At 36.2% G+C, this 27,353-nt stretch overlaps 1 protein-coding gene across 1 annotated transcript in view; it reads right to left on the reverse strand.

The window, feature by feature from the left end:
- Nucleotides 1-3,267: 3,267 nt before the first annotated feature.
- LOC308651262 (uncharacterized protein C10orf67, mitochondrial) overlaps nucleotides 3,268-27,353 on the reverse strand; it is a gene marked incomplete at its 5' end in the record, with an annotated part of 122,852 nt that continues 98,766 nt past the window's right edge. The window contains 3 exons of the mRNA XM_081298192.1: nucleotides 3,268-3,611; nucleotides 22,151-22,211; nucleotides 22,296-22,376. Coding sequence (XP_081154318.1) covers nucleotides 3,496-3,611; nucleotides 22,151-22,211; nucleotides 22,296-22,376 — 258 coding nt within the window. The 3' untranslated portion in view covers nucleotides 3,268-3,495. The remainder of the gene's footprint in view (nucleotides 3,612-22,150; nucleotides 22,212-22,295; nucleotides 22,377-27,353) is intronic.

The raw sequence follows: 27,353 nt of genomic DNA on the forward strand, positions 1-27,353 counted from the left end.
TTGACGCCTCATTTCTTTGATGGCTGCTCAATAGACACCATGAGACAGTAGCCGAGAGTGCCCCTTCCCCAGCGTTCCTCTTGCGTGCAGTGCTTTCATCCAGGGCTTGAATTGTGTTGTCAAAGTTTAGTAGAAGAAAGAGGAGGGGGCATGAGAACGGGAGGGTGTTTTGAAAAGTCTTGGAAATCGGTATATTTTGCAGGTGTAGAATGTGCCTAATAACCATGGCTAGTGCGCGCTCCCCAATGGTGAGGGTATGACAGGGACAGCTGGCTCAGTTTTCACTGTGAAAACACCCCCTCGGTGGACCAAACACAACGACACTGACCTTTCTGCGGGGGGAACCAGAGATGTGCCTTTGACTGAATTAGCCATAAAGACGTCTTGCTATGACTTTTGTTCCCCACGAAAGCAAAGAAATATTGCGTTTAATATGAGAAGTACTGTTCACAGCTTTTCCGTGCCCCTTAAGAAATATTACAGTGCTGATTTACTGGCCTTCTTCTATAGAGTTGGCCCCAAGGCTGGCTGGGGGTGGAGGGGTGGGGATGGGGCAGTGAGGACAGAGGAGGAGGAGGCGGGGTTGGTGAGCTAAATTGCCTGTTTCCAAAGTTCTCTCTTTGCAGCAGCAAATTTATCAATCTTTTCATCTGACAATACTTTGAAATATATCATTGTCATCCAGAGTTGTTTGATAGATTATCTGTAGGCACACAGCCTTTTCCAAGGTCAAGTTGAAGATTCTTGTTTGCTGTTTAACTGAGTTGTTTAAAAACCGGAACAATGCCTGCCTGTTAAATTTTCACTTGTTCTCATGGGGCACTTGAAAGCAAGTTTTCCTATTGACCGGGTCTCTGGACATTTCATCCTTTGGAGCTAAATTCAGCAAATAGGGCTTGGCAATGAAATCAACAGGAGCAGAAATGAGATTTAGCCTTACCATTTGCAGATTCCAAGGAGATTAAGCCATCGTTCATATCTCTTCAAAGTATGTTCTAATTTTCTCTGCTAGTCACAGGCTGATTATAGTGACATGCATCTCATTCAACCTTGTGACTTTATTCCAGTGGGAAGCTGCAAATACACTTCCTAAGGCAAAGAAATTGTGGCCACTCTTCTTTTCCTCTTCTTCTATCTTCTCTCTCTCTCTCTCTCTCTCTCTCTCTCTCTCTCTCTCTCTCTCTCTTGTAAGAGCATAACCTGTTGCTCTAAGGACACTTTAAAAATTAAGCCAGCTTCTAAATCGTCATATTTTATGGACATATTTATTTCTGGTTTTAATGGCAAGACTGTCACAGTTTCTCTATATCTGAGATGATTGATTTTTTTTAATTCAACTAACTTTTATTTACCTTGCAATAATGTTCTGGACCAATGTGATAAATTACAGATATGCAAATTTCTTTGAATGGTGTTGTAAGTGTGTCTAGCTGGAGCTGAATAACTCCTTGCAAGTCAGTCTGTGCGCGCTCAGGACCCCAGGGAGCTGATCAAAGCACCCATTCTCTTTCATCCCTGGTATTCTCCTCCAAACTATTTCGATACAATATGTTTCCATGATGCACTTAATGTGCTAGGGACATAGAACTCATTACAACCTAGCTAGTTCTGCCGACCTCTTTGTTCTGAGGCAGAAAGTCAAAGAAAAAAGGAAAAGCGCTGCCAGTTGCCAGCTTTCTGAAATGCTAAAGCATGCGTCATTTTTCACCAGGTCTCGTCTTGATATCCTCAAAAGACAAACTATGAAACCGGCCTCAGCCCTTTCTGGCATTAATTACACTGCTGTCCAGCCGATCTGTTTTTCCTATTATATGCATTTCTCAGCAGGGATTTTTTTTTTTTTTTGCAAGACTAATGCAGCTGCAAGTTAGACTATGAATGCATTTTTTTATCACTATGGAAAAAATAAGTTAAAAGGCTGCAAATCATACAGCAAAACATTTGAAAGACTTCTGGTGTGTAACAGATTTAGGGCGGGACTTGGGAGGGGGGTTGTAAGTTCTCTAAACCTGAAATTGACTGAGAACCTTAGATGTTTCCAATGCGCCCAGTGTTCTGTGGAGACACTTATTGTGCCACTGGAAATTCTACGTTGGTACTCAGATAAATCATGAAGCTTAAAATTCTGAAATAAAAGTCTCTACTGCACCCAACCAGGAGGCTGCTTCCAAGAAAATTTTGGTCCAGGAGAATGATACAGAGAATATAAATTTTATTTGATTTCCTTCGATAATTGTAAGGTTGATTGGTGGAAATGGCTGGCAGCCAGTTCTGGGAAAGATTCCAGACCTGACTCCGATTAACCCTCTCTGGTGAAACTCTGCTGGAAACCAACTCACCAGCAATTGCCATTAATCTACTTACTAATTAAGCCAATTCATTTCTAAAGGAGAAAAATTCCTTTCTTTAGCCAAACTGATGGGAGGAAATTTGAAAGAAGCGCCAAACTGTGTAACTGTAATTCAGCCAAGGACTGCTAAAACAAGGTGTTGATATATAGCAGCAGATTTAAAACAAGTTTCTAGGGCAACACTCCTTTGGAGACGGTGGCATATAGTGCATAGTAGATGAAGCTCGAATAATGCTCCACAGCGCTATGCCACCCCATGTACTTGCGTTCAAAATAACACGTCTCTCTCCAATTAAATCTTGTTCCTTTTACGCACAAATAAATCGCCTCTCTGGCTTTCTTTTGGACCAGAGTACGTCAGCTTTATGTGACAACTACCACAAATACATTTCTTGAGACTTAATAGCCTTAGAAATCTGTAATCTGGAGCTTACAATTTAGAGACAGAATGACAGGCCCAAACTTGTATTTAGGAGAAGAGAAAAGACCAAGTTGAACATTACGCACAGAGAAAAGCAACCAGGAGTTTCAGTAAATGGCACCTGACATTCCAGACTGAACACTTAAACTTAGCACTGGATCTTCATACTTACCGAGAAGCAAAACTTCAAAAAGTTTCCCCACGTATTAAAGACTTGTTTACGGAGTCTTTATGATACGGAGCCACGTGTAGCCAATGAAGAGAATAGGGGATTTTCCCAAAGGAAATACAAACTCCCCTCCATGTGTATGCTTCACTCTCAAAGGACTTAGTTCACTGGTCAGAAGGCAGCAAGTAGTTCTCATTTTGTGTTAAAGACTGGAAGAATTAGAGAATGTCAGACAAGTTTAATGCCTCAAATATTTTAATTGAAGTCCACTCTTTCCCACCCCTAGGCTCTGGGCACACCTCTGATCCCAGGCGACTAGAATGGATTTGGTGACCCCTCAGGGTCTGTGTGCCCAGCTCACCCTGCAGGAGTGCAGGAGAGGTTTCATTGGGGCTCAGAAAAGATGCGAGAAAAAGGCGTGTTCCAATTCTAAATTGCGGTGCTTGAGTTAGTGTTCCTAATCTGGAGAAATCCAATGGTTCAGAAACGCCTTGGAGACAGTATTTCTGGCTAAGGAGGCAGGCATTATATGCCATCCAGGATGAGGAGGGTCCTCTATTCTGTGGTCTCTCTAAGAAGCCCAGTTGGGTCCACATCATTCATTGGGGGTGGGGGAGTGGGATGGTGTACCCATATCTTCTCCCAAGGTTCTTTGGAGGATCCTCGATTCACTAAAAATGAGAACAAGGAACAGCTATAAACTTTGACTTATTAGACCTCATCCACTCTCCACCCTTTCTCCTTTCCCAGATAATACTTTGAATGTTTTTAGGGGGTCCTCCCAGATCTAGCCCATCTGGGGATCTCTTTAATAACCAGGAAGAGAGGTTGGGGATAAAGGGAGGGGTAGATAAATCAGGTGGTTCGACTCTCCTGGGTCTTCAAAATAGACTCCCACCCCTTTTTCCTCAAAGAGTGCTTTTTCTATTGACCTCGTTGAGTATAGAACTGGTCTTACCTGCCTGTGACCAAGGCCAGTCATTGACCCTCTGGGAAGAAACACGACCCACTGTAAAAACAATTTTTTTAAAAAAAGATTGTCTTGTGTTTAGATCCAGGGATTTTAACTCTGAAATTTAAATTTCCATTTGTTTCCATTGTCCCTCCCTATGAAATAGGAATTTAGAAACGTGAAGGAAAGAAAACCAAACTGGCAGGGGCTCTGAAATTGGGGACTAGGAAAGCGCTGGCTGGTCCCAGGCTAGTTTCTTTGCCCCTGTAGGGAGGCACTTTTACCTGGTGTGTAAATTGTGAGGAAAGCGTTGGGGGTCTGGGACAGGAAAGCCACAACATGGGATGTGATGTTCCAGCTTTGAAGGGGAACAAAGGCTTTGAGCTAATCCCAGTGAAAGCCAGGAGCGTGGAGAAGGCAACAAAGAATTGCAGCCTGTGGTCACCGGTAGGTGTCAATGTGGACACTTGGAGCCGGGGCAGTGGGAGAGGGGAACACAGAGCCAGGCTGTCATTCCAAGTCTTAACATGAACAAAGATAAAAACGTGACAACCTCGGCTTTCAATAGTTGGGAGGTTCAAAGTGGAGTGCTGGAGAGTCTATCTGGGTCAAGTCTTTTCTGAAAAAGGGCCGCCTTTCTTCTTTTTTTTTTTTTAGTCAACTATCAACCAGGGGAGCCCTGAGGGCCTTTTCCCAAGGTAACTTTTCTTAATCAAAGATTTCTTCAATGTAATGTCCAATTGCACTTGATGCCAAAGATGAAGAGAAGGAGCTTTCAATACTTCTGAAAAAAGTATAAAGGGGTTTGCATTCTGCATCCCATAGAACCCAGGTGGATGAATTAAGTGTCTGTGAACTTGAACAGCCTGCCTAAACTTTTTGTTCCTGTATCTTTTACATACTTAAAGGAAAACAATTTGCGAAACTATACATAACTATACATATATGTAGATGATGCATCTACATGTCTATGGTCTACAGGCATCGGAGTTTCCAAAGCATTCATCTCACAAGGAGTTACTAGCATGTTGAAGAAATAATGGAAACCTGGTGGAGTAAGTATGCTAGAGATTTCCGGTGTCTATTGGAAATCAAAAGGTAAGCCACTCACCAACAAGTGAGTCTCCTCCATATTCTGGGAAATAAAATGGGGGATCTTCTACCAGTGCAACTCATTACCAAAGATAATCTTAGGGAATTAGTCAATGGGCCTGATAAGAAATCATGCTCATCCTAAGAACTCAGACTCATTGTTTTCCATAAGTTTTATGACAAAACCCAAAATATAAGTTAAAAAACCATAAGGTGACATAATTCTGATTTTCTTTAGTTGATGTAAGTCTCCCAAATTATAAAAAAAGGATGTAAATATCCTTAAAAGACTAATGACATTTCACAGGTAATGCAATTTAGAAAGAAACACTTCCATGTTTTCTTTTCCAACAATGTGCATTTTTGTAAACTGCTATAAATTGCAATTCAAAAGCACTGATCTCACCATCCCCAATCATTTTTTATACTGATCAAATGAATGCAGATACTCCCATTTGGGAGGGGCGACATGACATTTCACTTGGCAGTTCTAAACAGGTCACAGACCTTTCACAGACCCTAAGGCAGTGGGAGGGAGCTCTTTACTAAACCGTGTAACCAAATCAAACCAATGGTTACCCCTTTTCAAAACCATTGGAATGGTTTGCACAATGCTATTCACATAGCAGCACAGAAACTGAAAGGATGGTCATCCAATGGAAATTTCTTTCCTTTTGTTTAAACTTGCAGAGCTCAAAAAGTAATACTTGAAGGAAAACAATAACATTTGCTATGATAAAAATCATACACAGTGCACATGCATTTTGGCACTGCAGGGCATAGCTGTAACTGCCCATTTATATGTATATATATGCACATGTATGTATGTATATGTATGTATATTTATTGGAGATGTTGCTTTGTTTGAAACCATCAGCACAAAGACACAACATGGCTGCCCTGGAGATGACCTGTTGCTTTCAAGTTGCTTGAACACATCAGAATTTCCATTGTTAGGGGTGATTAATTGAAACTGATAAGTTACCATGAATAAAGATTGTTTTTCTGTTTAATGTGGTGGGCTTGATTTGGTAAATGCCTCATTCATGTAGCTTTGCAGTGCAGCATATGGGCAAGAGTCATTCAGTATCACAAACATATACAATTTATTATGCTTGTATGGGCACAACCAAAAGGCCTTTCTGTTTTAATGACAAAGTTTCAATGACAAATTCCATTTAAAGAGTCACTAGTAGCGTGAAGTGTGATTTTTATAATTTATTCTTAGAGGTTCTGTGAATAATTTAAAATATATAGTATTTAAATACAGTAAAAAGATGTATACACAATATGTGTACATATTATATATACAAAATATACCTTAGCATTGGTCATTGGGAATAAAGGAGAATTTATCTTAGATATGAGCAGACCCATGAAGAGAAAGCAGTGTCATCTAATGCCACCTTGTATGCCATACTATTGTTAAAGTTATCATGTTTCATGGAGATGTCACCAATGAGAGAATTCACACTGCCCAGTTTACCAGGATATGCAAAGGAGTTCATTTGGTGAATAAGATGTCAATTTCATGATGCCTTTTTTTCTTACTTGGCAAAATCAGAAGATAACATTTTAAAAATGATTTAGGGACTATCTTATGAAAAAACAGTGCATTTATAATTTTTTTTTTCACAACTTAATTAGCATTCACTTTCTTTACTTGAAAATGAATATTTCCTTTTAAAGAGTTAACTATATAAAACTGTCATGAATATTTGCCAATAATGGTAAATATTTTTTGTAAAGATATTGTACAGAATTTATTTTATTTGTTTTGCCCTTTTTTTCCTTTAGGTTGCTCATGTAATCACTAGAAAAAGAGTAATAACAAAAAATAGGAAAAACTTGCTAATGACCTAAAGAAATGACTATGCCAAATCATCAAAGACAGAGTTACCATATTCAGCCTTTCCTGTCTCATCAAATAAATTCTCGGGTCATTCATGTCCAAGAAACAGTTCAAGTTCACCCAACATTTCTCAATTACATTAGATGGGTAATCTCAGTTCAACTCTTCTGGAGATAATAAACCACATTGGTCACAGTTGACCACGGCTAGTATGTGTTTTATAAAGGACTGGATGTCCATTGGAAAGCTAATCAGTACACCGTCACTTGTAAAATCCCTCCTTGCATTTTGAAGTGATAATCTGTATCTAATTTTTAAAGAAAAATTTACTCTCCTTTCACTCTTCTGAGGCCAATTTCTTTTCTAGACCTGAATAGAGATCATTGGTGAAACAGTACCAAATAGCTCTGGTATGTGTATAACAAAAACCCACCTCTTTGTAGAACATAACAAATTATACAATGTTCACAGATGTGCTTCACATTGTGCCTTTTGTGAGAAAACGAAGGCCCAACTCTATTCCCCACCCCCTTCTTTATGAAAGACTGGGCTCCCAATGCAATCTGTCCTAATCCAAGAAAAAAATAAATACACTTAATATGAAACTTTAGATAGCGCTTTCGAAAAAGATTTTCATTTGCACTTTTGGTCTACTTGATTTTTACTAGTATGAATTTGAAGTTACATGCAGCTCTTTATTCCTGTGAACAAGTGAGCAACTGATGATTAAGATGTTAACTGCTCCTACAACATGTCTTTGACATTTAGATATTCAGCAGAAATGCTGTTATCACACAATTTCATGTTTGGACTTAGATCACCAAAGAAAAATGATAATTTTCAATTATAATTTAAACATACACTCACTAAAATATTTTGAATTTTGTTTTTGCATTTTAGCTTTTGGTCATTCTTATAGGAGAAGAAGCTATTAATAGGTGATTGTAAGTAATCAGGTAATAATTTCTGCAGAAGTGGAGAATGCAGAGGTTCAGGCTATCTCGTAGGATCTCTGAAAGTCTTGGTCTGACTTATTGAGTGTGTCAGTCTTTGAGTGACTGTCCAAGAATATAAATTCCAAGCCCTGGAAAATTCTCTGCATCCTCAGGGCCTACCCTAGGACTTTGCGTATAGTAGGTCTTCCTAAAGTCTGTGGAATGAATGAATGAATACAAGTGAGCCCAGCATAACAGATGACTTGCTGATCCCTAATGTTTCATGCTGTTCCAGGTTTTTTTTACCTTGATACCTGCCTTCACCTAGGTGGTTGTCCATCTTCCACCCACCAGAAAAAAATACACTGAAACCCTGAGCCCCCTTTCTTGTGAATGTGATCTTATATAGAAGTAGGGTCTCTTCACAGACATAATGTAGTCAGGAGGAGGTCCTTAGATTTCTGGCTTCCAGGGTAAAATCCAGTTCAGTTTAGGGTAGAGGACCAGTCACAACCCTTCCCTGTCCTTCCATGGGCTCTCTGGTCCTCCAGCCTAGGCAGTTAACCTTCTGACTGGTCCTGTTGGGCTCACTCATATTCTGTGGTCAGTTAGCCATCAATGGTCTCATGCTGGCTGTCGGTTGGGATAACAAGGGCAAGCCAACCTCATGACTCTCAGCATCAAGTAGGCTGCCCCAGACTTGCTTTCAAGGTGGCCTTGGAGTTCTCAAGAATAGCAAGAACAAGCCCAAGGCACAAGGATTGTCAAAGACTTTTGGTCAACATGGCCAAGACCAGAGTCAATGTGGGAGGGGACAGCAAGGCTATGGATTCCAAGGGGGTCACACTACTTAACCTTCTAGGATTCACTTCCTCCTTGCCATTCATTCACTCATTCGTTATTATAACGAACACCTGAGATAATCTGCTTATAAAAAAGGCTCATTTCAGCCCATGGTTTCAGACATTTCAGCCCATGCTCAGTTGACTGTGTTCCTCAGGGGCCTGTGACAAGGCAGCACATCATGGCAGTTTAACACAGTTAGTTTAACACAGTAGAGTGGGAAGAGTATGGGCTTTAGAATTAGATCTGACTTTGTCATTTCTTAGCTGGGTGAATTTGAGCAAGCACTGTACCTGCACATGGCTTAAATAAACACTTACTAAAGGAATGAATGAATGCATAAATGTATGAATGAAAATAATGAACTACTCTTAGCCTCAATTACTTCCATCAAAAGGGGATAAGAATTTCTACCTGAAGAGTTATGGCTTTGAGAATTTGAGAATTCTATTATCTGAAAAAATGGGTGATGAATAAATGTTCACTATTACAAGAAAAAAAAGTGTGTGTGTGGAGCCCAGCTGCTCATCAGAAGTGAATAAGAGAGTGCAAGAGACACTTCCAGGCACATCCTAGTCACCTAAAACCTCATACTAGGTGCCACTTCTTAAAGGCTTCACCACCTCCCCAAAGCACCTTGAGCTGATGAGGAACAAGGCCTTAACATATGGGCCTTTGGGGAGACATTCTCAATCCAAACATTTGGTACTTAGTACCCGTCAGTGTGACCTTATTTAGAAAGAGGATCATTGCAGATTATTCAATTAAGAAGAGGGAAAGGGAGAGAGAAGGGAAATTGCATGGTAAAGGAAGGAGAACCCTCATTGTTATACAAAATTACATATAAGAGGAAGTGAGAGGAAAGGGGAAAAAAAACAAGAGAGAAAAATGAATTATAGTAGATGGGTAGAGAGAGAAGATGGGAGAGGAGGGGAGGGGAGGGGGGATAGTAGAGGATAGGAAAGGCAGCAGAATACAACAGTCACTAGTATGGCAATATGTAAATCAGTGGATGTGTAACCAATGTGATTCTGCAATCTGTATATGGGGTAAAAATGGGAGTTCATAACTCACTTGAATCAAATGTATGAAATATGATATGTCAAGAGCTATGTAATGTTTTGAACAATAATAAATAAAAAAGAAGAGATCACGGGTAGATTCCAATTCAATATGTCTGTATTCTCATCAACAGGAGAAATTTGAGCACAGATACAGATACAGGTAGAGGAAAGATAATGTGAAGACACAGAGAGGTCACAGTCTACAAGCAAAGGGGCACTCAGGTCTACCAAAGCTATGAGAGTCATGGAATGTATTATCCCAGTCCTCACAATAATTCAACCCCACTGGCACCGGATTTCATACTTCTGATCTCTAGAACTGTGAAAATAAATAATTTCTGTGGTTCAGCAACTTTAGCAAATGAGTTACACAGCGCAAACCAAAGGCCTCTTGGTTTTTAGCTGCAGAAACTCATAATGACAGCCAGGAATACAGTTCCTCTTTGGCAACAGAGGCTAAGTATGCTCCATACTAGATGAAAGAATGAATTGGCTAATTGCTGTCAGAAGCTTTAATCAAAGTTAATCAACGTTGAGAAAAACAATAACAACAACCTAACCAAGATAGTGTCTAACCTAGAGTTATTGTTTTATAGAAAGTTATAAGCCTGGAGGACAAAACTCACATCGTACAGAGGAGCTGAGGCAAATCATTTGGTTTGGACACTTTAGGAACCTTCCTGTTACAGTGGAGCAGGTATCCCCACACTGACAGGGCCTGGGTGTGGACTAGGAGTAACAGAGACACAAGAATATGTGGTCACCACACTCTGTGTGTGGTGTGTCGGGGAGGGGGAGTGGGGGACGGAGAGAGAAAGGGAGAGAGAGAGAGGAGACAGGCTGTGCCTGCAAACCAAAGTTCCAAAACTGATAAAGGAACAGAATGCTAGAAAAGCCAACAGCAAGACAGGCTAACAGAACATTAATTCATTTCACATAAACTTAACTTGATGAAACAGTCTGACAAAGATTTTAAAACTTGTGTTTAGTATATTTCAAAGAGATAAAGGATAGTCGTTAAAAAGAAAAAAAAATAATGTAACAAAACAGGCCAGAATAAAATAAGAACAAGTCAGTAAGAAAACAACGAAATTAAATATCTTGGAAATAAAAAAAAGTCACTACAACAAAACACTAAAATATGGGATAAACTGGTATAGCTGAAGCAAGAATTAGAAAATTGAGAGGTAGCTAAGCATGGTGGTATACACCTACAATCCCAGCAACACATGAGGCAGAGGCAGGAGTATTGCAAGATCAAGACCAGCCTCGGCAACTTAGGAAAACCCTGTCTCAAAATAAAAAATAAAAAGTAATGGGAATGTATCTCAGTGGTTAAGCACCCCTGGGTTCAATCCCTAGCACCCATACTAACATACAAACAAAACAACAAAACCACAAAGAAAAAAAAGGTAGTATTGAACAACTCACCCATATACACAATAGATAAATAGACACAAAAATTGGAAAATGTAGATTAGAAGCATAGAAAATTGATTGAGAGGTACTTTAAAAGAAAATAATGTATTTAGGGAATGTTGTACAAATGATATTTGAAAAGTTAATAGCTTTGACATTTCTAGAAGTAAAGAAAAATGTGAATCATCAAATCCAAATTGTACTCTGAATACTGGTAAAGATAAACATACCACTAAATATATTGTAGTAAGACTTCACATCACCAGAAATAAAGAGTAGACCTTAAATACTAACATAAAGAAAACATGAAGTATCTGAAAATGATTAACAAATTGCTACCAGATTTATATCATAGCCCTAAGTAGAGGCACAAAAGTGATGATACAATAACAAAATATGAAGGAAAAATTAACTGTCAACCTAGAGTTTCATACCTTGCTAAACTTACCATTAAGAGCAGTGTAAAAAATTAAGACCAACAAAACTTATTATTAGGCCCTCACCAAACAGATTATTGAAGTAATGACACTGTAAACATACATATGCATATATATGTATCATATATGTGTTATCTATATGTGTGTATATATACACACACACACATACTCTACACTAAAAAAAAGAAATACAACTTGTATCTTTCAAATCAGTGGTAGAGGAAGAGAAGAAAGTGTTATCAATTTAAAGCAAAGCATTGTAGAATATAATAGGAAGTAAAGCAAAATATCAGAAAATACAAAGGTAAAATGATAGAAATAAATACAAATATATCAATAATCACAATTATTATAAACAATAAATTTATGCAAAAAATAGATGCCAGAGGGAACTGAAAAGAAAAATATTCAAATGGAAGCTGATAAAAATAGAAACTGTAATGTGAAGGATCATAAAGATATTGAAAAAAGAGGTGCAATGCAAATATTAATAAGAAAGCTATTATATTGTCATTTATTTATATAAGACAATACAATTTAAGAAATCAAAGAATTATTAGAGTTAAAAGAAACCCTGCATACAACAATCCACAAAAAAAGAAAACATAATAAATTATGATACATTTAATAGACTCTTAAAATATATGTATAACATAAAATTGATATAATTAGAGAAGCTGATGAAATCCTCAGTCATACTGAGATATTTTTGTATTCCTCCTTCAGAAAAATAAGAGATTAGTACACAATAGATTAGAAGTATAAAAACTATTTGAACTACTAAATTGACAAGATGACCTAAATCAAGGGAACAGAATTCTGTATTTAAAAAATAGAAAACAAATTATTTTCAAGTTTATATGGAATACTAACAACACAGTGCTTTACAAAGGAAGTCTGTAGAAATTTCCAAGGATCAGCGTCTTACAGACCACATTTCTAACTTAAAGACAACAAAATTAGAAGTTATTCCTTAAAGGTAAAGCGATCCCAAAAAACAACTTAAAAAAAATCTCACATGTTAAAAAGGTAATCAAGATGGAATAAAATATTTAGAGCCAAGAAACAAAGTAATATATGTTAAAATTTATGGGACATAACATTTGTAGAGCCATAAATGCACTTATTAAAAATATAGTAAAAATGAAATGAGTAAGCTAGAGAAAATGTACGGAAGAAATTTTAAAAATTAAAGGAACTAATAGTAGAGATAACACACAAATTAAATCAGATGACCCCCCCCCCCAAATAGTGGAGTGAACCAACATAAAATTAGTACTCTAAAGACTAAGAGTTGGGGGATAGTAGAGGATAGGAAAGGCAGCAGAATACAACAGACACTAGTATGGCAATATGTAAATCAATGGAAGTGTAACTGATGTGATTCTGCAATCTGTATACGGGGTAAAAATGGGAGTTCATAACCCACTTGAATCAAAGTGTGAAATATGATATATCAAGAACTATGTAATGTTTTGAACAACCAATAAAAAAAAAAGAAAAAAAAAGAAAGACTAAGAGTTATCTTTAGCAGGATTTAGAGCAAAAATACATAAAATATATAAAACAACAACAGGGAGAGAAAAGGGGACATAATTATAGAGATTGTAAAATACTGAACAAGTTCAGTCCAATGTATTTGAAAACCTAGATAAAATGGATTATCTAGAAAAAAAATGGTGCTGTCATTGACTTTAATAAAAAACAGAGAACCAACAGCTATTAAAGTAACTAAATTGTGGTTCAAAAATTTCTTTCACCTCCATGAGGGATACCAGGCCCAGTTTACTGACAAAATTTTCATACCATCAAAGGAAAGATGAGAGTTATTTTTTTAAAACTTTAATAGTTTGAAAGAAGAGATAGAACAGCCAATTATTTCTCTGTGCCTAATATAACTTTTATATCCAAGTTAGATAAAGTTAAATTAGGGAAAAATATAGACCCATTTCAGAAAAATCCCAGATAAAATACTAGAGAATCAAAGTTGTTACCCATATATACAAAAAAAAAAAAAACCGAGAAAGTATAACTGTGATTCAACATGATAAAATTTTAATATACTTCAACATTAACAGGTGAAAGGGGAGAGATCAAAACGATCAGCTCAATAGGTAGACAAACTAAATCACCAGATAAAAATTGGCTATCAATTCATTATAAAAATTCTTAGTCCCTGCATATAGGAGATAATGTTATTGACTTGATAAAGAATAACTATGACAAATCTACAATGAACATCAAAATTGATGGTGACAGTTTAGAAACTATCTTACCAGAAAATATATAATATATATACATATTTTTGTGTACTATATGAATGATAGTGGAAGATATGTATCCTTAGTTTTTTCCTGTAAATGCTGTTTTTGAAATTCAATTACAGTACTTTGCTGTATGTAGTTTGAGTTCATTTATTTACCTGTTGTACAGTAAAATCTGATGTCTGAATGTGCTACAGGTTGAGAATACCTAATCCCAAAATTTGAAATCTGAAATGTTCCAAAATCCAAAACTTTTTGAGTGCCAACATGATACCACCAATGAAAATTCCATGCCATAAAATATCAGAGGTAGTTTTAAAAATGGGAGAAGAAGAAGAAATGGCAATGGATAATCAGCTATTACATTGGAACAGAAAATTAAAATCCAAACTCACACCATACACATAAATTAATTCTGGTGCTTTAAAAAGCTTATGTGTAAAAATCAGATTGGTAATTTTTTAGCAGGTGGCATGAGATTACGTTTATAAACTCAGAGTAGGAAAGCTTTTCTTTAAAAAGGTTAATAAACAAACAATTTTATAAATTAAAAGATTCGGAAAATATTACTACATAAAAACTTTGGTTTTAAAAACTTTGGTTCGACAAAGGACATTAAAAACTCAGGTAAAAGTCACATCACAAACAGGAAGAAGATATTTGTGCAATATACAGCTGATGAAGGGTTAGTATTAAGAATTCATAAAGTCTTCTGCAAATTCATAAGTAAATGAACTACCCCATAATGGAAAATAATGTTTTATAACATCTTCATACAGGTGTTGCACATCTTTTATTAGATTTATTCCTAAGTAGTTTATACATATAAGTAACAATCAATTCATAGAAAAGGAAACAAAAATCGTCAATAAACACCCATAATTCTTCTCATTATTATCAAGAAAATTGAAATAAAAAAGATTAAATACAATTTCATACCTATCATATATTGGCAAAAATTAACTCCAAGTGTTAATAGGAATATTGAACAATACAAATTCATAAACCACTGAGATATGTAAGTTTGTGCAACTGTTTATTAGCACAATTTAACAGTATCTAATAAAGTTATTGGAACTCAGCAATTCCATATTCAGGGACTGACTCTAATGAATCACTGATAAGTATCAATGAGAAATGCTCAAGGATGTTTATGGAAACTGTATTTATGACTCAACAAATTGAAAATCTTCTGAATACCCATCAACAGAAGAATCAATACCATGTTGGACATATTGAATATCCCTCATCTGAAATGCTTGGAGCCACAGGTATTTGGATTTCAGATTCTTTTGGATTTTGGAATATTTGCATATACATAAATGAGATATCTTGGGGATATTACTCAAGTCTAAACACATAATTCATTTAGACTTCAGACTGGTTGTAGTTCAGGGGTAGAACTCTTGCCTAGCATGTGCAAGGCCCTGTTTTCAATCCCCAGCAGCTCAAAATACAAAAGAAAATTATAATAATCATTTATGCTTATACATACCTTATACATATAGCCTGGAGATTATTTTATATAAGATTTTTAACAATATTATGCATAAATACAATTTATAGCATGGAATTTTCACTGGTAGTATCATGTTGGCACTCAAAAAGTTTTGAATTTTGAAACATTTCAGATTTTAGATTTCTGGATTAAGAATTCTCAGCCTGTAGCACATTTAGACATTAGAATTTACTATATGGCAGTTAAAGAAATGAACTCAAGCTACACACAGGAAAATACTGTAACTGAATTTGAAAAACAGCATTTATAAGAAAAATTCAAGAACACATGCATTTCACTATCATTCATACAACACAAGAAAACATGACAAAGGATGTTATATGCTGTCTGTGAGTGTGCGGGTGTGTATGTATAACAAAGTAAAACATGTGACATTGACATTCTCAAATCAAAGAAGTAGTTAGCACTGGGTAAGGATAATAAATTCTAATAGAACCAGGTGGTAGTTTCTGAATATTTGAACTATTTCATAATAAAAACAAAAAGTTTATACTTTATCTGCTTATGAAAAATAAAGCCTTTCTTCAGTTGTATCCTTACTGTTCTGAAAACATAAACAATATAATGTCTTCATCTTTTTCTTGGTCCCTTCTAGTTTACATTTACATAGAATTTAATTGTGAAAATACTTCTTCTGATGACATACTTTCCACATGTGATCATTTCTTTTTTTTAATATTTATTTTTGAGGTGTAGATGGACACAACTCAATGCCTTTATTTTTTATGTGGTGCTGAGGATTGAACCCGGGTCCCACCGGTGCTAGGTGAGCACTCTACCGCTGAGCCACAATCCCAGCCCTGATTGTTTCTTTAATTTTGTTTTGATAGAGGGTCTCACTAAATTGCAGAGGCTGACCTAGAACTTGCAATCCTCTTGTGTCAGTCTCTCCAGCTGCCAGGATTACAGATTTGCACCACAGCACCTGGCACAATACCCACTTTTCTGATCTCAGTCTACTCCTGCAAAATTCAAACTTGGGGTTCCTGCAGTTGAAAGAAACATTAACATGGCATATTTCATATACAAACTCAGTTAAGGTTGAAGTTTTGGATTCACATAAATCCATATACAATAAAATCCGGTAACATTTTGCCATTTCTGTAACCGAACCATTCTTAAACAATTAACACCTACTTGTCTCTGCCCTAATTAAACCTGTCATAAATATTTTGTTACACCATAAAGGCTTATTCAGTTTATAATGCTTTTTTTTTTTAAAGAGAGAGTGAGAGAGGAGAGAGAGAGAGAATTTTTTTTATAATATTTATTTTTTAGTTCTCGGCGGACACAACATCTTTGTTGGTATGTGGTGCTGAGGATCGAACCCGGGCCGCACGCATGCCAGACGAGCGCGCTACCGCTGAGCCACATCCCCAGCTCCCTATAATGCTTCTTACATAACCACAATAATAGGCTGCAACCAGGCAGCTGAGATTTGGGATGAAGTCATTGGTCACAGGATCCAGAGAGGCTGCTAGTATCCAACTCATGATCCCAGAATTGAACTAACCAGAAATCAGGTGTTGGAATAATAACTGTGTTTAGTGGTATTTATTAAATGAAACACTGTCTATATATACTTAAAAGTATCACTACACTGAATTAATACAAAAAGTCCATCAGATTAATAAAATAAGTTTTTAATATGTATTTTTTTTCTACTAAATGTTTACAAGCTTGCAAATTCAAAATCATTACTGACCTATTTATTTCAAAGATTAGCACAGTATTTTCAAAGCCTGGGTTATCTTTTCTTTGCATTTGTCACATTTTTCAAGCTCCTATCTGACCTATGGACAGAGCTTTAGTTGAGAGTTTCTTACTTTTATCATTACTTCTTTAATCCAATTGGCTATCCTGACCCTTTCTATGTCATTGAATTCCCTGCATTTGGAGTGACAAATTAAAGAGACAAGCTATGGATCTTCTAGGCTTTATTATCTAATATATGAATTGTATGCCTCAAGTAGAAAGTATCTCATAATAAATGTACAAAAAGCAAGGAAAATTCCCAAGGAAAGGTAGAGAATCAGCTCAAATCTCCAAGACAAGTTGGCACATATAAGCTAGAAATATGACATCTGAATAAAAGCTACTTGGTGACAACAAAGGAAGTATAGGAAAGTTGGTGGCAGAGACATCATTAATATTTACAGGCTTCTATGAATATACTGTATGTGATAAATCAGGTTAATTTTGGAACTTAACCCATAATTCATTGTTTAATACCTTCTACCAATTATATGCTAAAAGGTGTTATGTGTTATTTATACATATGGTAATATAAGGTATGCATTTTTATATAAATTTGAAAACTCTCCAAATTATATTAATCATAGCTGATGATCTAGAAACAATATATAAAATAATGCTAACTTTTTGGATTTTATTTTTATTTATGCCTGAGATTTCTTTTTATTGTTTACGTAAATCCCAATTCCTTGTATGCTTTTTAAGGTTATTTTTGTTATTCAAAACAGCAACAGGGACCACTGAACTCTGAACTCCACTTTGAGTAAACATTTATCTTTATAAATTGGTAAAAATTAGATTTAGATAAAATACATTTCAGGTTTAAAGTTCCAAAGGGTAAAAAGAAAGTTCCTTCTATTATAGCAAATGCACTGTGATCATTCCATTATTCACAAGCCTTTCAAATCACTCCTGGATATTTCTTTCCTAGAGGTTGCAGAGAATGAACTACACAATGTAATCTAGGTTTAAATTTGGGCTTCTCCTGTGTTTCAGATACTGATGTTTGAGCCTTTTATTCCTGACAAGCCACTTAAAGAGCCACTGTTACTTTGAGGTTTTATCTATGAGATTCATGTCTTTTGAGCTCATTAAGAACATTTCCAAAGATTACAATGTCAATAGCACCTAATTACTGGACTGTGAGAAAAGTCTTCTTGAGTACACAGAATCTTCGGCAATGCCCAGTGCACAATGGGCAGCTCAGATCCCAAATTTTATCACAGGTAAGCAGCAAACAAATTAATTATCTTACTTGCACTCTCTTGGGATAATTACTACTGCATAAAAAACTGCTTTGAAATTTTGCAGATAGTATTGTGCCTTATTTTTATTCCCTTGTATGAACCAGAATTTATTCATTTCTTAAAGCTTCCTGTGTGGCACAAGGACTCTCTGTTGCTCCCTTTAGAATTTCTAGGACTTGCAACATAACCAAAAATCGTTTTCAACCTGCTTGGGCAGGACACACCCAATACAACATTGTTTCGAATAGTATTTTATATTTTAAGTCACTTCTCTCAAATACTGTATGTTTTTATACTAATGCTAGATTTTAGTTATACTTAATGCCTGGTAGAAAATTTGTTATTAAAGAAGCAAAGGAAAGCAAAGGAAAGATTTTAATTCACTAGCCTGCCAGGGTATTATTGCTCTCACAAGGTGGATTAAAATGTAGGTTTGGTATTATATTATGAACAACTCAGGAGGAAAAATAGCATGATTAGCTAGGTACATCACACATTATCTCACTTAGTACTTTTTTTTTTTCTTTTTCACAGTGCTGGGGCTCTAACCCAGGGCTTTATGCATGCAAGGCAAGTGCTCTACCACTGAGCTAACTACCAGCCCTTATTAATTCTTTTACTAACCTCCAGGGTGGGGTTGCCATCTCCACCTTATACAGTAGAGGGAACTGGGATGACGTCCCCATTGAGTGAGTGATGAACTGAGATTGGAACCAATGCCCGTCAGCTTCCCAAGCCCACATTCTTTCTCTGGTCTCATGTGTCTCCCCATTGTGGGTGAAATGGGACATACGTGGCCATGCATAAGTCTTGGGGCAAGTCAGTATAATCAAGTGGTGACTGGCCGAGTGGCCCTTTAGCCAGTTTGTTGAGTTTGAATCCTCCTGCTCCCTACTGGTGGTATAACCCTGGCAGTTTATTAAACTCTGCTAAAATCGATTCTCTCATTTGTAAAATTGGGGAAAAAAAGAGACCTGAGAGCATCTGGTTGAGAATCAAGTTAAAACCTGAAAGCCATTTAGAAGATTATGTCTGCTAAACAATAGCTATATTTGTTTTATTGGTTGGTTGGGGTTTTTTGTTTATTTCTCTTGAGATGGGGGGGGGTCTTACTATGTTGCCCAGGATGGTCTTGAACTCGAAAGCTCAAGTAATCCTCGTCTCAATCTCCCAAAAGTAGCTGGGACCATAGACACGTGCCACCACTCCTGGTAGCTATATATACATTTAAAAGTATTCTGTGGTGTGAAAGTACAACCTAAGAACTTAAATCTTTCATGTGATGCTGAGGATCCTGTCAGAGAGAATAATTTTCAGTAAGAGACTGTAAATATTAATATTCTTTCTGCATATTTTTAAAAAATGGAACAAAAAACAACAGTGATTTGAAAGAGCTTGGTTTGGGATCTATTACCAGCTACATCACAATATCCCTCCCTTCATGTTATAGAAGATAATAAACACTTATTTATCAGACACATATTAACCATGTAACTAACACCTCTTTAATATGCCTGAAAACACTGATAGTGTATTAGATTATTTACTAGGGGCCTGAAAGGGATTCTCAACATTCCCAAGTAGCTAGGGGTAGGAAATGACGTGTTTGGTGGTCAATCTGAACCTTTGAAAGTCAATCATGAAAACCCTCTACAAGTCATTAAAGATAGTTTTCTAATGAGAAAATTCATTTACTCCTCAGATTAGTAAATTAGTAATTAATCTTTTGTCCTGCTTTTTCATTTGTTTTTGTTCAACAAACATAGAAAGTTCATTCCTAATAAATTATGGAGTAACTGGAACCAGTTTACCAGAAACTTTGTTAACTAGATTATTTTCCTATCTAAGATATTTCACTATCTTCAGAGGGAAGAACATGATACGTTGAAGTTGTATCAGATATTTATTTGTTTTTCTTTTTAAGGTTCCCTTTTCATTTTGTATCAGAGATTTAATAGGAAGAAACTTCAGGGTTCTGTCCAGAGGCATTTGGTATAAAAATTTTCACACATCTCCTCTACAATGCATAGCTAATATTTCAAATCATGAGCTTTGTGATATAGTACTGAGTTTTGGGTCATAAGAGGGCATTTATATTTAATTTTATCAGCAAAGCAAAGAAAAGAACTAATGAATCTTAGGAGGATTTTCAGCAAAGACAGTGGAGGTAACTGCATTTTGCATCTTCAGGGATGAGGAAAGGGAGTGGGAGTGTTTATTTCAGCAAGTGATCTTTTGCGTAACAGGTATCCATTATTTGTGTTACTTGAGATGGACTTTTGGACCTTTTTTTTTGTGGTATTGAAGATTAAACCTAGGTATGCTCTACACTGAGCTATATCCCAGCCCTTTTAATTTGGATTTGGGGGTAGTTTCTCAATAAATGGCCTGTGCTGGGTGTGAACTTGGGATACTCCTGCCTCAGCCTCCTGAATAGCTGGGATTACTGGCATGTGTCACTGCATCTGGCTCCTCTACAAAATGGTTTTTTTTTTTTGGCTGGGGAAAGTCAATTTTTGGATGAAAAATCCTCAGATGAATATTTGGGGGAATGAAATTCTGTAGTTAACTAAACTTCCTATTAAAATTTCAGGTCAACTACAGGTTACCAATCCACATCTTTATGATAAATCATCAGTATATTAAAATGCTTTAGAAATAACTTACCATATGGGTTAGAATGTCCAACAAATTCAACAGATATTTAATTAGATACTTAAATGACAATACCTTTAAAGCTCGCTGCTTCTTAAGCTAGCAGTTGCATGCTATGGAGTCTAAACTCAGCATTAATGGTAATATAAGTACAGCTCAAGAGGTAGCCATCACTGATTGTTGAAAGAGTCCTTTTAAGGTGCCTGTGGAACTGATATCACTCATACATATAAGCACCATGGAAAACTTTCTCCATTGGATAGAGGCCCAGGAAAAGGAGAGATTCTTCATATCTCTGCTGAAGTTTTCAAAAAGTAGAGGATTTGACCCTCAGGGGTCTAGGACTTAAACTCTTATCACATACTTCCTCTTTGCATAAAGACTCATTAACAAACTCTACTTTTTAAATCTTTCTGGATATGAAAAACAAATTACTGACACTCTTAGGTCATGATCAATAATTTAAACTAACAATGTTATACTTTGTAATTTCAACTTGCTTATTACAGCCTACTAATGAATATACTTTCAGCAATGAATTCCTTTAAATTCACTTACTTGCCTTGCCCCTGAATGCCCTCAGCTGGAGTCCTTAGAAAACAGATGATTGAAGGAAGGTGTAGTTAACTATGTTTCCTATTTGGTTTTTAAATTTAGAGAAAAGTCTTACAGATACATGTAGACAAAAAAAAAAAAAAAAAAAAAAAACAAAAACAACAACAACAACAAAAAACAACTTCCAGTTTTTAAAAAGTCCAATGAAGCCCTGGAAAGACAGGACATTAAGAAGAGCTTCATGTTTGTTGGCAGTTTAATAAACAAGAAACAGGATTCCAACTGAGACAGTTTCTGATTTCGAAACAGACTAAATTTATTTTCAATTAGCAGTGGTTAGAATTCAGGAATACATGTTAATATATCTTTATTCATCTTATCTATGCATTACTTTTATAAATTGGCTGAAAAGAGTCGCCCAGAATACCAAATATCTTAGGGTAAAAAAAAAGTAAAAAGTTAATCAAGACTAACATATTGTGTGTAAACCTCTTTCTAACAATAAAGATTTTTATCTCCTTCTTATTCTTTTTGGAAGTTGCTGGAGATTGAACCCAGGGTCTCAAGCATGCCAGACAAGCACTTTACCACTAAGCCACCACCAGACCCCAAGATTCTTACCTCTGGGTGATTGATGCAAGGAGAGCTGATCACTAACTGTTTCTGGGTACTTTTTTTCTATCTGTAAGTAGACCAAAAATTTCATTACTGATATTCAATAATATTAACTGATTAGATATTTAATAGGGAAAAACAATCTTCCTACCAAAGTCAAATGATAATCACTTGAAGGAGATGCGGTTTCTTCCAAGTTTAATTTAGACTGCACAAATAAAGGTTTCACTTTCTGAAAGACACAAAAGGTATGTTTGTTGGGATCAAGGGGGATCAACCCTCAATTAACTTAGATATGAAAACTATGCTCATAACTCCAATTTTCTCAAAAATGGATGGAGAAATCCTTTTCTTTAAATCAATGATGGGAAGGACCCCCCCCCTTCTTTATTCAGGCTATTTTGAGGAAAAAAAACTCAAGAAACATGTTTTCCTCAGACTCTTCTGATTCTATTTTCTCTTGCTTGTCCCTTCAACTTGGGATGTATTATAGGTCTGCTCTCTTTATCCACAAGTTCTTCGTTTTCAGATTCTGCAGATCAAGCAATCACAAGTAGAAAACACTAAAAACAACAACAGCAACAATGAAAAGAAAACAACCCCCCCAAAAATCAACACAGCAATAATTTCCTGAACACATACAGACTTTCTTCTTGTTATTATTTCCTAAACAATACAGTATAATAGCCATTTACTTACATAGTACTTACATTGGATTAGATATTATAAATAGTCTAGAGGTGATCTAAAGTATTCAAGAGGATGTATACTGGTTATAAGCAAATAGCATGCCATTTTAAATAAGGGACTTGAGCATCCAAGAATCTTGTTGTCTGTTGGGGTCCTGGAACTAATTACCTGTAGATATGGAGCAGCAACTATATTTGTAATTGGTGAGGAACCACTGGATCCTTTCCAGTACCACCTAGCTACTGGAAGTGACAGCAATGGTGGCCCGACTGCCAAGAACTGAATAGGCAAAAAAATTTCGTTTTCTTCTAGGAGGTTACAAGCAGCAGCATGCAGGCAGAATTGTCACCAATATCATGTAGTGCAAAGTAAATGACATTTAATTTGTGCAGGTCAAAAGAATCTTAGGAACATAAAATATACTTATGGAAAATAAGTCTAAGGTTCATGCATATAGCTCAGGGTTTTTTTTTAAAACCATCAATGCCTATTTTATTGAGGTCATTTATAATCATTATCAAGTAGTAGGTACTGTACATAATTGTATTGCTATACTTATATACAAATGGAAGAGTTGCATATATTACTCATATAATGTGTTTTGCATAGCTCAAGGTTCCCAATTTTTCTTGGATTACAAAAATCAGAGTTCTGTGACCCCCTCTGACCACAATTTACTACTTTACTTTCTTACTTTCAGCTCCAGCAAAGCTGGGTGCCAGGCACACCTTCGTCTTAGAACCTTCCCATGGTTCTATCCCATCTAGAATGTCCTCATGACTCCTTACCCAATTACCTTCCTGTCTTTCATGAAAATAGTAAAGAAAGCCAGTGTTAACTTATACATTGCTGGTAAGACTAGAAATTGGTGCAATCACTCTGGGAAACCGTATGGAGATTCCTCAGAAAACTTGCGATGGACTCACCATTTGACTCAGTTATCCCACTTCTCAGCATATACCCAAAGGACTTAAAATCAGCATACTACAATGATGTGGCCATGTCAATGTTTATAGCAACTCAATTCACAATAGCTAAACTATGGAACCAACTGAGGTGCCCTTCAACAGATGAGTGAATAAAAACAATGTGGTACATACACAATGGAATATTACTCAGCCATAAAGAAAAATGAAATTATGCCATTTACTGGTAAATGGATGGAACTGGAGATTATCATGCTAAGTGAAATAAGCTAATCCCCCCTAAACCAAAGGCTGAATGTTCTCTCTGATATGCAGATACTAACTCACAAAAAGCAGGAGGGGGTTGGGGAAGGGAGAATAGAAGTTCATAGGATTAGAAAAGGGGACTGATGAGAAGGGAGGGGCAATGGGAATAGAAAGAGAGTAGAATGGACATAATTTCCAATGTTCATATTGAATATATGACCAGTGTAACTTCACATCATGTACAGCCACAAGAATGGGAAGTTATATTCCATGTATATTTGATATGTCAAAATACATTCTACTGTCATGTTTAACTAAACAGAACAACAACAACAATAAAAAGCCACTGTTAAATGTATGATTGCTGGGAATTTAAGTTCTGTATTCTGTTGTTACATACTCTTAGTGGAAGATACAGCCTTTTAATGTCAGGGTTGAAAATGTAAAACTCTGACAAATTAGGGATAGGAATAGGTGCTGTGCACATGGACCTGCCTTCCAGCTATAAATGTGAAAGGGAGATTTGAGCAAGGACACAAGTGATAACCCTGGATTTCCATTTATCTTATCCTGACAAGGAGGAGAACAGAATCAATAGAACAAGTAATATGAAAGAAAGAAAACAATATTCAGAAATCATAGGAAGCATATACATTTTTAAAAAATGGTCTATTATTTAACCTAGAAGAAAAAAAAACTCATTAAGATTTTTGACCTAGACAATAAAGTACAAGATTATACCACCTCCAGGAAACAAAGATAGAAGATCTGATAACAAATAGGCTGAGATCAAATGCAAGAGAATTATGGATGTGACAAGGAAGAATTATAAGTAAATAAAATACAGGAGTAGAACTGAAATGCAAATAAAACTCAATTGAAATGCAAATAAGACTCCATTTCTTATATTCTTCATGGTAGCCATAAGCTGATGAAAAGCATCAAGAGCACTCAGGTCTTCTGGGTGTAGAGGTGCACACCTGTAACCCCAGAGAGTTGGGAGGCTGAGGCAGGAGAATCACAAGTTCAAGGCCAGCCTCAGCAACTTAGGGAGACCTGGTCTCAAAATAAAAGATAAAAAGGGCTGGGAATGTAACTCAGTGCTAGAGCACCCCCTGGGTTCAATCCTTAGTGAAAAAAAAAAAAAAAAGCTCAGGTATAAGGCTAAGAGAAGGTAGAAACCTCTGACTTTCGTTCTGTAGCTCCCATTCACTTTGAGGGCATTTGACAAATTTAGTGAATATGTGAAAGGATTGTCAAAGGTTCCTAGGACTCAGCAGGAGGTCAAAACCCAGGGCCCACCACAGGCATACAGTTTAGCAGCAGATCCCCATTCCAATATCAATTTGGGGCCTTAGTTGGAATTATATAGCAAGAACTCAGCTGAGTGAAAGAACATCATAATATATAACATATACTATACATGAAGCATATTATATATGAAATACTGATGCTTTGCCAGACAACTATGTCTACTAGTTTGCCATGGGGCAAAGCCTCAAGAGTTGAAAAGAAATTGTTGTCACAGATTTACTTAGACTAGATGTGATAAAGCACTGGTTAGTGAGATTAAGAAACAGAAATCCAACAAAATCCCAATAAAAATCATAGCAATTTTTTTTTTAAGGACTAGAGTTGCTGATTCAAAAAGAACTGACAAGACAATTCTGAACAAAGGAATAAAATAGGTTTTACAGTACCTGAGTTTAAGATTTACAAAATGCTATAAATTTGGGCTATAAGTTTTTGGCCAAAGGATTGCCAAATAAACCAGCAGAATGAAGCAGAGTGTTTAGAAATAGATTCAGATGTACACAGTGGTTTAGTCTAGAATGAAGGAACCAGGAAAGTCAATGAGAAAAAGAAAAAACACAACCATATTAAAAAAAGAACCCATGGTATGTGTGGTACAGTCATGGTCACAGAAAATACAATCTGACACAGGGAAAAAAAGGTAAGTTGGTGTTCATTAAAACCAAAAACTTCTAATTTTTGAAGACAAAGGACTTGTACCCAGAAAAAAACAACAACAAAACAAAACAAACAAAAAACCCCAGAAACACCACAAAACCCCCTGCATTCAATAACAATTAAAAATAGACAATAGTACATAGATGGGAGATGGGGAGTTGAGTTGTTGTTTAATGAGTTTCAGTTTTGCAAGGTGAACAAACAAAAATAGCCCAATCAATAAATGGGCTAAGGAACTGAACAGACACTTCATAGAAGAAACACAACTGAATAACAAATATATGAAAAAAAATGTTCAACATCTCTAGCAATTAGAGAAATACAAATCAAAACTACTGTAAGATTTCATCTCACCCCAGTCAGAATGGCAATTATCGAGAACAAACAACAATAAATGTTGGCAAGGATGTGGGGGAAAAGGTCCACTCGCACATTGCTGGTGGGACTGCAAACTGGTGCAACCATTATAGAAAGCAGTATGGAGATTCTTCAGAAAACTTGGAATGGAACTACCATTGGACTCAGCTATCCCACTCTTCAGTTCATACCTAAAGGACTTAAAATCAACATATCACAGTGATGCAACCACATCAGTGTTTATAGCAGCAGCTTAACTCACAATAGATAAACCATGGAACCAATTGAGTTGCCCTTCAAAAGATGAATGGATAAAAAAAATGTGGTATATATACACAATGGAATATTAATCAGCCTTAAAAAAGAATGAAATATGGCATTTACTGGTAAATGGATGGAGCTGGGGAATATTATGCTAAGTGAAATAAACCAATCCCCAAAACCAAAGGCCGAATGTTCTCTCTAATATGCAGATGCTAACTCACAATAAGGGGAAGGAGCTAAGGAAGAATAGAGTTAACTTTAGATTAGGGGAGGCGAGGGAGTATGGGGGTAGGAAGAATAGTAGAATGAATCAGACATTATTACCCTTTGTACATATATTCTACATCATGAACAACCAGAAGAATGAGAAGTTATATTCCATTTATGTATTATGTACTATAGTGAATTCTGCTTTCATGTATAACTAACTAAAACTAATAAAAAATTTTAAAAAGAGTTCCAGGGTTTGGTTGTACAACAATGTGAATGTGCTTAAAACACATGAGCTGTCTACTTAAAAATGGTCAAGATGGAAATGTTTCTGTTATATGTATTGTCCCACAACTTTTTTTTCAAAAAGTCTTGAATAGACCCTCACAAATACCTAAGAATGGTCTGTAGGTACATGAAAAGATGTTTAACACCATCAACATCAGGAAAACGGGAATTAGAACTACAATGAAACACCATTTAAGATGGCTAAAAATTGGGGCTGCAGTTGTGGCTCAGCGGTAGAGCACTCGCCTAGCGCCGTT

This window comes from Spermophilus citellus (genome assembly GCF_964194105.1).
Source record: "Spermophilus citellus genome assembly, chromosome: 6".
NCBI classification, from domain to species: domain Eukaryota; kingdom Metazoa; phylum Chordata; class Mammalia; order Rodentia; family Sciuridae; genus Spermophilus; species Spermophilus citellus.